We start from the raw sequence: 11,083 nt of genomic DNA, 5'->3' as shown, positions 1-11,083 counted from the left end.
TAAATGCCAGATATTTGCTATTTCTTGCCTGTCAAATATCAGAATTTATGAATTTTCACAGTTTATAATCATTATAAACTGAATATCTCTGGGTTTTGAACTATTGGGCGAAACAAAACAAGATATTTGGAAATGTCACCTGAGGCTCTTCGAACTTGTGATGGGCATTTTTATTATTTGTGCAATTTTTTAAACTAATCTAATTTTAAAGATAATCAACAGATACACTGATAATGAAAATATTAGTGATGTGCAGCCTCAGTGGATTATTAGAACAAAAGCTCCATTAGATACAGAAGTTCCATCAAATTTGATATTTGTCTTTATTTTTGGTCCTTCGTTTTTGAAATATAAATGTGCACATGTATACCGTTAAAGAAACTTGATCCTAGTCATCAGTATTTTCTGCACCAGTGTCAAGCGGCGCATCCTCCATGTGCTTTTCGACCTATGAGTGAGTTTGACAGAAGAGTTTTTTTAATTATCTAAATAACATTGTGAGAAATATGTGAAGTTCTGTTTGCACCATAAAAAAAAAAAATCACGTCATTGTCCCGTTGTTTCAGACGGTTTCCTGTGATCCATCATTGCATCAGTCCTGGATTTAGTGATCTTTGGTAAAAAGGGATAATATAATGCATGACAGTAGAGAAAAGAGTGTTCTCTGCAAAGAATACAATCTCATGACTCATATCCCCTTTCACCACTGTTCCTTCAGCTTGATCAATCGACCCAAGGCTATTGCCTCAATACTTAAAGCAGCTAATATTGGTGGTGATGTGTCTCCACTGTCTTGATGCTTGATGAAAAACTATGAGTGAAAAACATTTTCAACTAAAAGGACAGTAAGAAAGCGCGTACCTCCGCCAAGGCAGTCTCAAACAACATGCACCAGACTTCAGAGAAAAAAATTCTAATTCCTAGTAGATGATCCGGATCTGCTGCAAAATGTAATGGTTTCTTCCCTGGTTCATGCTCCATCCCTCCACCAAGTTCAGTGCAAATCTGCTCATTACTTTCTGTGTAATCCTGCTGACAAATGAACAGACGCGGGTGAAAACGTAACCTCCTTGGCGGAGGTAATTAGACTAGATATGGGACAATCCTGTCTGTCGTCCAAAATCTTTACTATATTGATTGTGGGCTCAGTAGAGGGAAGGATGCTGATGCTTGGCCTCTTCTCCCCCTCTGCTCTCTGTTAATAATGATGATAATGATGTGATGTGTTTGTGTTTATGTACCCCCAAAACAAGAGAATGCAGCTGCCATGGTTTTCAGCACACCCCCATCCATGACACCCGAAAGAAAAAAAGAAAGAAAAAAAAAAAGGTCACGGTGTACTTTCTCTCAACCCCCATCCACCCCACCCCACGAATGGCCCTCATCTTTTCCCTGGTACATGTATGGCTGGGTGTCTGCGAGGAGGACGGGGGCCACATAATCACCCACAGCGCTCCAGACAGGACCAACTGCAGTCGGCCAGCGGGAGCACGTGGCTTTGTCTTTCACCCATTCTTTTGGGGACCAGCTGTGGTCTGAGTGTGGCGAGCGTCAAGCCCAGTGATGCTGCTGCTATAAATATGCGTCAACGAGTGTGAGTAAGTGACAGCTGTACAGTGGACCAAGGACACACTGTCTTGGCACTGTCAGGGTGAGCCACTCCAAAAAAGGCAAACCCAGTATGAGAGCACTAGTTGATATGTATTTATGCACTTGTAGCGATTGATATCTGCTTCACACTGCACAGATTTGGTTTTGCAGGTTGTGATGAAGAACTTAAACGCTGCTTCAGATGTATGGCTTTCAAGCTGGCAATAATGGTCACTTGTTGAGATTTTTTTTTGGTTTCACACCAGACTATTAGATTTTTCATTGGGAATTAAATTACTATTGTTTATTCTTGGGAGCAGTGCGATTTTCTGAAAGTCAAAAGAATGGCTCCTCTAAAATTAAGTGGATGATAACTATATGCATGTGTGTTAATATGGAGAGAGAAAAAGAAAACTACCCATGTATGTGTGTGTGTGTGTGTGTATTGTCTGTACACAAGCGCATGTGTGACTGTGTTTGTGTGCCCTTTTCAAGTGTGACCACCTGTCTTTTGTTAAGAAATAAATAAATAAACACAGGCCACACCAGCTGTCCCTGGCAGTCCGTCCCTTCAGAGGTCAAGGGCTCCCACCGCTGGCCTTGTTGAGGTGGTGGACACTTACAACTTTCCTCTCAACTTCTCTCAAGTACCTCTAAACACACACACACACACACACACACACACACACACACACACACACACACACACACACACACACACACAAAATCACTCACAGCCAAATGAGCCAGGCTTTGAGCCTCGGAGAGGAATGTTTTATTACACCATCGAGTTACACTGCACATATCCCAGCTCGTCACCCTGCAGCTAAGCCCTATCACATGGCCCCTACTTTCCATGTGAAGGTTTTGGTCCATAGGAAACACACACACACAGACACGCACACACACACACACATCAGGCAGTCTAAGCCCTGGATCCTGTTAGGCAGATGTGAGGTGTTGGTGCCAGTGAGCGCTCTGAGGCCTGCTGCTGTGGATGTTTACAGTGTGAGGTGGCCACGGCATTGCAGAGGGCCCTTATTTACTGTGAGCTGGCTGGGGCTGTTCAGGGTGTTTATGAATGATCTTGGGAGGACATTGTTTTCTTTATGTTGTAGCTGCCTGGCTAGCGCCGCTGTGTCGTCTGTTTGTGCATAAAGTACGTGCTGGGGAGCTGGGCCAGACAATAGCCTGGCTGAACTACTACCCACGCACACAATAGAGTGGTGGGATGAGGGCGAGGTTTGGGGCCGTGGTTTGAGGGGCCGCGGGGGTGGAGGTAGGATAGATGGGGGGCAGGGGCAGTTGGATGCGGCCCACGTCTATATGGCGTTCCCAGAATGGGTGAGCTGGGATTGGGGGGAGGGTGGTGGGAACCCGAGCACATCCCCATTGGGATCACGTCGCAGAGCAGCTGGATTTCTTTCATGGTGCAGCAGGGAAATAATTAAAAGTTCTCGCCATTGAAAATGTCTAGTGAATTGGCATGAAGTTCCTCAGTTAGACACACTCACACATTCGGTACATATTTGTTTATGAAGAAAAAGATGTGTGTGTGTTTGAAGATAAGTTTGTTGAAGCCGATTTAATGAAGTTGGGTTTAAGTAATAATTACATGACAAATTCAACCGGCTTTGTTATCCCAGGTTTATCTCCTTTGGAGAGTATTGGCAACAGGTCAGGAACAATGGGAGCCTGTCTTGAAATTGCTCCGTCCTTGAGCTCAGTTTATGGTTTCAGAGGGATGGGGCCTGTAAGACCAGCAGTATTATCACATTCTGTTGTCTCTGTACACATTGCAATGCTGCCCACACACACTGTCTGCCCGATTGTTGCTGCTGTGTGTTAGACAAGGGCTCTTCTATAATATTCTCAGGTTATTCTCCTGTACTGAGGATTATATGTGTCTGATAATGACATATGACCCGAAATAAACTACTGCGGTGGCAAACTAGTGTGAGAGTGGGGGGAAAAAAATAGGAAGTTGTAAATGAATGAAATCCACACAAACAAAGAAAGTTGTTCCATTTAATTCTATGCATAATCTTAATAAAGACCTAAATCAAGATTGTCACATTTCCACAGCACACACACACAAGCACACTCCAAAAGCGCAAACAAAGAAAATGCACATACAAGTTATAGATCAAAGTAAATTGCCTCAATATCTAAGCAATGTCAATTCTGCATAAAGATTGTCCTCTAATCTCTACACCACTAACACTGAAGCAATTGATTACTATAAAATATACCTTTCTTATTAAAAAATTATATTAAATTCTAATGGCACTTCTACAAATTCTATTAAAAAGATTTTCGTTTGACATTTAGAAGCTTTTTTCTTTCTTTTTTTTTTTTACCAAATTAAAACGGAGACAGTCAAATGTTGCACAAGAAGCAAATGCAATAATAAATATTTCTCATGATTATACACAATTTCACAGTTGTAACCTGCAGAGGACAAAATTCCAGTATCAGTATATAAGTCGTTTTTAGACTTAAAAAGATCATACAGCATGAGTTAGGCAAACATAGCCCTCGGTCAGAGTAGCACTGTTTCCATAGAAGTCAACAATCAAAAATCTCAGTTTCACATTCAACAGTGACAGTAACTGAGGAACAGACTGTTAGTTCCCAGTAGCGCTGGCTTCTAAAAGCCAAAACATAAAATTGCTTGTCTTCAGTTTAACACATCCAAAAACAGATTTAGTCACAAACAAAAAATGGTCAAATAAATCTCAGAACGCCGATGTAATCTCTTGCAAAGCAGCAAAAAAAAAAAAAACTTTTAGTTTGTCTGATTTAACATTTTTGATATGATAGAAAAAACAGGAACAACAGCTGTGAATTGTTTCACATCAGTGGGCCACTGTTGCTGTGATGTGAACTTTGACACCGCAGTCAAGGGCAAAAATGTACAGTATAGAAAAAGGCCTTCTCCAGATGCAACACCTATTCGTGTGTCTACAAGGCACATTTGGTGATCATCCTGGAGGTATAAATAAAGACTGCAAACAATAAAAAGAAAGAAATTCTTTACATATCATTAGTTTGTTTGTCTGTCTACCTCTGTACACATGTACATTAGAGAATCAAGCGATTTTAACTTGCACCACATAAGAAATACTCCTTTAACAAAACAAAAAACAGACAAAATCTACATTCCTGTGGGTTCGGATTGAAATATACATTATTAACACTACGTAACATCTATGTCTCTGAAATATATCTATTTGTTCTGATGACTTACTGGAGAGATTAACCTGTCATGTGAACAACAGGAGTGTTTGTGCAAGTAAACAGGGAGCCAAAGTACATTTCTTAAAAAATTACAAGCAAACCTTGATCATTCGTGCACCACTGCTGAGTGCAGGTCAGGGAGTAGATGAAAACATATTGCATGTAATTCTGAGAGAAATGGTTTGTTTCCTTCTTGACTTGGGCGTTCTCCACTTAAAAAACGCTGACAAACCGTGACAAATGCTGAGAAATCACATGTGAATTCATTTTTGTGTCCTGAAAGAAGTCTTGGTGATTAACTTAAAAGACAAAAGAAAAGAACACCGCAGGGTGTTTGTGCCGAAACGCACAGGTAGTCAGCACCTACATCTGACCTCCGTCGTCACAGTTGCCAGATATTTCGTGTTAATCTCAGCAATCTTTTCCTCGATCTAGCACTTTGAAAACAAAACTCTGATATTCTCTTGATAGATGTGCAATCAAATCACCGTGGTACTCCTCCATGCAGAGGAACAATGAAGCATTTATCTACTGCATGCTGGGATAGGGGGGGCTGTTCTTTGATGCCTCCAGACAATACACCTGTTTACAGTCTCCTTGGTCTCCCTTTGCTAAATACATTTCTCACATTCCTAGGGCTCCATTCAATACAGAAAAGTGCAAAGAGAGACTTGCGCTGGCTTTTCTCCCCACAGCTAGGAGAGAGATACACAATGATCCCTTGAGAACTACCTGGGACCTGGTGGTGGTGGGTTGGAGGGGGGTTGGGGGGGGACAATGCCTGTATTGTCTCATTTCTATAGGTAGCCAATGCCGTATCAGTGTGGCTGTGCTTGTGAACAACTGTTTCCTGTGGCAGAACAGCAGCCGGAGCGGTATTAACCGCTCTGATTTGTAGTGAGGCGGAGTCCAATCAAGCCTTGAATACAGAAAAAAGGAATCAAACTCCTCGGGGAAGACGTGACACTTTAAGAGACTGCAGCCTTAATAAGACACCTGACTCTCTCTCTCTCGACCTTACGTGTGTTGTAACACGGAGAAACAAAAACAGTTTGATAAATAGAATATATATTTACATTAAATATACAAATAGTAAGAAATAGCAGCCTAGACATAGTGTTGGAACTATATGCATGCTAAAAACAAGTGCTTCTCTATGTTCCATGTGACAAATCTCTCGCAGAGGTTTCTACACGGTATATTAAAATACAATTACAGTAACTTGATTTGCACAGAGGAAATAAACAGACAGCCCCAATACCAGTTAATGAGTACCAAAATTGCTAGGCAAGACGCGACGTCTTTCAAGCTTATAGAAATAAGAACTACACCTACAGTAAACCCTGAACCAAGTCAAACTAATAAATAAATTCTGATCAAGTCTTCTCAGGACAGATTAGACAAATATCATGAACTTTTAGTGCTACACCCCCTGTTAAGAATTCATATAGCATCTATGTGAACAGACAGAAGAAACGCATTTCCTGCCCGAAGATTCTCTCCAGGACTTTAGCATCACTAAAGGCTCCAGCTTCATCAGTAGTAACATACACACGTACAGTAAGAAGATACAATAATATGAAAAAAAAAAATGAAAAAAAAGTTAATTCAAAAGAAAGAAAAGTCAGTAGATTCAGCTGAATGACACAGCTTTGATGAACAAACAGCGCCGACAAAGCACTGAACATCCACCTGTCTCCCGCTCTCCCCCTTCCCTGGCTGCTGAGGGTTCGCCTGAAACACCGCGTCAGTGTAGCCTTTTACGCCATACCAGGAAATAACAAGGTAATTTACTGGCACCTATCTGCCTTTAAACCCAAACGAGTCAATGAACATTTAATTGACAAGAACTTGATTTACATAGTTTTTATTACATTCTTGTAAATGATTTAATTAAGGACACTCGTGGATCAGTTGGCATTCCAGTGTAGACCATTACCTTTGTTACCACCTGGTATGTGGAGTGCAATCCAGATTTTTGAAAAGGCCTTAAAAAAAGTCACTGAATATGACAAGAAGGCATGGCAATATATCTCATTCTTGTTTTTAGTAAGTACACTAGGTGAAGTGTTGAGAACTTCAGTAGGCACCAGTGTTACAGGCATTAGCTTTTAACTACTTTCCATCCCTCCTCTGATTATACAACTTGTTTTTAAAGGAGCAATTACATGGCCGTTTCATCGATGTACGCTCCCTCACATTAGCAACTAAAGAGCTGGTAACTCTCCCCAAGGCAAAAAAGAAATGTGATGATATAATGGTCTGCTTGTCTCTTGTTATAAACAACATAAAAATCTAACCAGGTTCGTTTCAATCAAACAAAAACTCATAATAATCATACTTCCAGTAGTCAAACTTCATTAGTTTTGCTGCCTTATGATAGTTTACTTTGTTAAGGACTAAACAAATCCCAAATAATAAATAATAATTATAATGTAGGAGTTAAAAAAAAAAAAAAAAATCATATATTGCTACTCACGGACGGTTCTGATCTCCCATGTGCACAAAGTCTCACCTACTCTGACGATTGTATTAACATATGTTAGGATTAGCCATCACCCATCTACCCAGAGGGTATGAACATAGGATGCTTTTTCTTTCAGCAAACATACTCCTCAAATAAACGCAACGACAGATTGACACAAACAGGACAGAAACAAACAAGTGCATCATCTGATTTGTTCACCTTCGCCCACACAGATCCAGCTTGAGTTTCACAGCACCCATGTTTATCTTAACAGCCTGTGCACCTTCAACTGTCTGCCTCCGACCAGCATCTATGCCTCTGACTCAGTCCAGCACAGAAAACAGATCCAGTCTTAAAGTTGCTACATCTTTAACTTGAAAAATGCCACATGGGGTAGAATCCAAAAGATATGTCTCCAACAATCTGCAGACATGTGTACACTAATGGGAAAAATTGTTCAGTAATAGTATTCAGTGTATGAAAAGACATTCTGTCTTATGTCATGGCACTGGTGAGAGGTGTTTTTATCCAATGGCGAGAGTCTTGACAAGGCCACAGTGAAACTTCCTGATGTGGCGGTAAAGGTCCCCAGACTGGGTGAAGCGCCGTTCACACCACTTACAAGCGTGAGGCTTCTCACGTGTGTGAACCACAGCGTGCCGACTCAAGTTATGGGAGTACTGGAAGCTCTTGCCACACTGGCCACAGGTGTATGGCTTCTCGCCAGAGTGTGTACGCTCGTGGCGCTTAAGGGTGTACATGCAGGAGAAGGTCTTGTTGCACTGCAAGCAGGTGGGGACCGAGCCATCGGGGGACAGCTTGGAGCGAGCGCCTTCCTTTTCACGGAAGTGTGAGCTGAGGTGCAGTTGCAGCACGTGGGGGCTGGGAAAGACTTTACTGCAGAGGGGGCACACACACACCTGTTGCCCCGGGGGCAGGAGCACCCCGCTGGAGGTGGAGATGTCTGAAGAGGCCAAGTCGTCCTCCTCCTCCTCCTCGCTGTCCCCCAGCAGCCTACCCCTCCTCTCCTCTAACTCCCTGCCTGGGGCGCCCTCCCTCCCTCTGCAGGCCTCCCCCTCCTCGTCCATCAGGTCCTCCTCCTGGGAGAGCAGGGCGGCTGTGGAGCCGTTGTTGCCTGGGAAGAGGGCAGCGAACCCTGTCACCACTGAGCTCCTGGCACTATTCCCAAAGCGCTGGCTCTCAGGGCTCGTCGGCTCACTGTCCTCCTGCTCTGACAGCAAGTCGTGTTCGTCTTTAACAAGTGGCTCAATGCCCTGCTGCTGGCTGTCGAGGGCCAGCTGTCCCGAGACGTAGGAGGGGTGTAAGGGATCTCTGCTAGACAGAGGCTTGAAAGACAAATCCAGTGCACAGTCCATGTCATCTGAAGCCCGGGACCTCTGGGACAGCGATACGGTGGAACTACTGACATCAGCTTTTGTTTTTCCAGCTGTTTGGACGCAGGGCTCGGCCTCTGCTGACACATAATTGACACTTACAAGGTCCGGGGACCTGCCAGAGTGACCGTTTGCCTTCTGCCTGCTCCGTGCAGACCTATCACAATCTGTGACAGCCAGCCTGACTTCGCTGTTGTCCATGTCAAACTCTTCTGCCAGGGGGGCCCTGTGAAGCCCCTGAGACGGTGTCTGGGGCTGTCGCCGGATGAGCTGCTTACTGTGCAGCTCGCCATCTGAGGAATTTTCCCTGTCCAGACAGCTGAGTCCCAAACCCTCACCCATCTTTTCATCCAGGGAGGAAAGTTCCTTATCTTTCAGCTTGCCTTTACACACTTTCACTATATCATACATGTGGAGGTAACTGGCTGCTGCCAGGACATCCTCCACTGGCAGAGTGCTGAATTCCAACTTCCCCTCATACATAAATTCAAGGAGCAGACTGAAAGCAGGGGCTGTCACAATGTCACTGTTGAGATGCACAACGTCCCTTTTGTCTAGCTGGTCCCTGTAGAAGAGATGGAAGTACATGCTGCAGGAGGCCAGCACGGCTCTGTGCGCTTTGAATCGAGCCTCCCCGACAAGAACAGTGCAGTCACAGAGGAAACCTTGGTGACGCTGCTGACTCAGACACTGCAGCAACTGGCGGCTATGGTCTGGGAACTCCATTCTTCCTTCATAACCTGATGAAAAACAGGAAAAACAGGATACTGGTTGAGCGAAATGGAGGACACAGTCGAGCTGCGGTCGCATGTCAGAGGCAAACACGAAGTAACCAAAAAAACGTGAAATTAAAGAATGTGAGAAATAATAACTTCAGCCCAAATAACGCAAATGATTTCAAAGTGTCAGCAAACATACATGACCTTAAATCCGCCGTGCTCTTAAATACAAGTTCATAAAATCACCCTCAATGTTAAAACTTAATTCAGAGAGGTTTAAAGTGTACCTAAATGTCTCCATCAACGACTTTATCCAACTTGAGAACATATATCCTACATTCTTTCCAGTGATGCAGGGGCACGCTGAGCTACGCTCACCCACCCATGTCTATCACGGGTGTAAACGGATCCACGGATCCAAATGCTCCGAAGTAGTCGGGTCGGTGGCGGTCAGCTTACTTCTTGCGCTTCCCAAAATTTAGCGAATAGCGACGCGCCGGTGCGTTTCCAAACGCACACAAAACAGCGGTGTTTACGGAACAAGCAAGTGTGGCTGGGAATGATAGCACTCGTCCATCGGGGAGGGAGGCTAGCGTGAAAAAATAAGAGCAGTGCGGAGTGAGTAAACTGCTGCTCTGTTTGCTAATTACACTGCAAGCTGTGGAGTCAGCTGCTCTGACATCACCGCAATGGAAACGCTACCTCCAGCTGTGCTCCCCTTTATGCCATATGTTAACTCTGGGCTACGCAGTGCAACAAAAAAAAAAAAGAAAAAAAAAAGAAAAGAAGACACACACAACTTACAAAACTGAGTGGATCTATGAGTGATACACGATTACATCGAATTTCTAACTTTTTCCTTTATCATTCGGGTTATATATCACCACAGAAAACTGCACTCGATAACCGCGGATGAAGATAAAACGCTTTGTGGCTCCTTTTACGCACTCATCACACACACACTCACACACACGCACACGCGCACACAGCTGTGGGGTATTTTTTTTTAAAAGGGTTAATTCAAAACAGAAAAGGCAGATGGCAAAGAAAAAGAAGGGAAAAAAGAAAACTCCAGTGAATTGAATATTTAAGTTTGATGCCACCGAGGACGCTGTGCATGTGTGGAAATTTTGCGCACAGAAGTTAAGATTGTTTTTTTCTTTTTTAAGAAAAAGAAAAGTGTTAAGTAGGAGATCGGAGGGCCACGGGCGCAGTAAACCGAGCTCCATGTCCGTGTTGGGAAACGCATTGCTGGGATCCTTTTAAACAGCAGAGGAACTCGCAGCAAAAGCCAACTGCACTGAACGAAGCGGCGAGGGGACACTCTTTAACTTTCGCTTTCTACGTTTCAAAGCACAAAAAACACTCTACTTACATTTACTTCCGCCCACTTCGTCGTCTTTTTGCCTAAAACCCCCGATTTCCTTTCATGATGTGCGGCCAGATGTTCGCTTCTTGTCGTTTCTTGAGCTCCAGTCCGACCCTGGCAAGGCAGGCTGCACTCAGCGCTGCTGTGTGTCAAGCAGGTTGATAATGGCACAAGTCTCGCGATATCGCGCGGCCACAATAAGTTCGGTACTACTCCGTGAATTCACACAGCGGCAGCAAGTAGCAGAGTACACTGGGAACATCAATTGGCTGTCTTATTAAAACACCTGTCCCGTGGACAGGGG

General features: G+C 43.7%; 1 protein-coding gene across 2 annotated transcripts; it reads right to left on the bottom strand.

Annotated features, from left to right (window-relative positions):
- Nucleotides 1-3,604: 3,604 nt before the first annotated feature.
- On the bottom strand, nt 3,605-10,983 carry zbtb42 (zinc finger and BTB domain containing 42). Of its 2 annotated transcripts, none has more exons than XM_023430966.2 (2): nt 10,786-10,983; nt 3,605-9,431 (listed from the first exon to the last, which is right to left on the bottom strand). In XM_023430966.2, exon 2 carries the CDS (start codon nt 9,415-9,417, stop codon nt 7,822-7,824), a length of 1,596 nt encoding a protein of 531 aa, XP_023286734.1. In that variant the 5' UTR covers nt 9,418-9,431; nt 10,786-10,983; the 3' UTR covers nt 3,605-7,821. The 2 variants fall into 2 exon arrangements, with proteins under 2 accessions (XP_023286734.1, XP_023286736.1); XM_023430968.2 differs by lacking the exon at nt 10,786-10,983 and adding an exon at nt 9,698-10,078.
- Nucleotides 10,984-11,083: the final 100 nt, after the last annotated feature.

Source organism: Seriola lalandi, unplaced genomic scaffold (assembly GCF_002814215.2).
Source record: "Seriola lalandi dorsalis isolate HSWRI2012SDOR001 ecotype SW California unplaced genomic scaffold, Sedor1 jcf7180002054915, whole genome shotgun sequence".
In the NCBI taxonomy this organism is placed as follows: Eukaryota; Metazoa; Chordata; class Actinopteri; order Carangiformes; family Carangidae; genus Seriola; species Seriola lalandi.
Note: the sequence above shows the minus strand (reverse complement) of the source record. Positions and strands in the feature narration are given on the sequence as shown.

What these genes read in the sequence shown, in the direction of transcription:
- zbtb42 (XM_023430966.2), bottom strand. Translation starts at nt 9,417, where the DNA reads ATGGAGTTCCCAGACCATAGCCGCCAGTTGCTGCAGTGTCTGAGTCAG.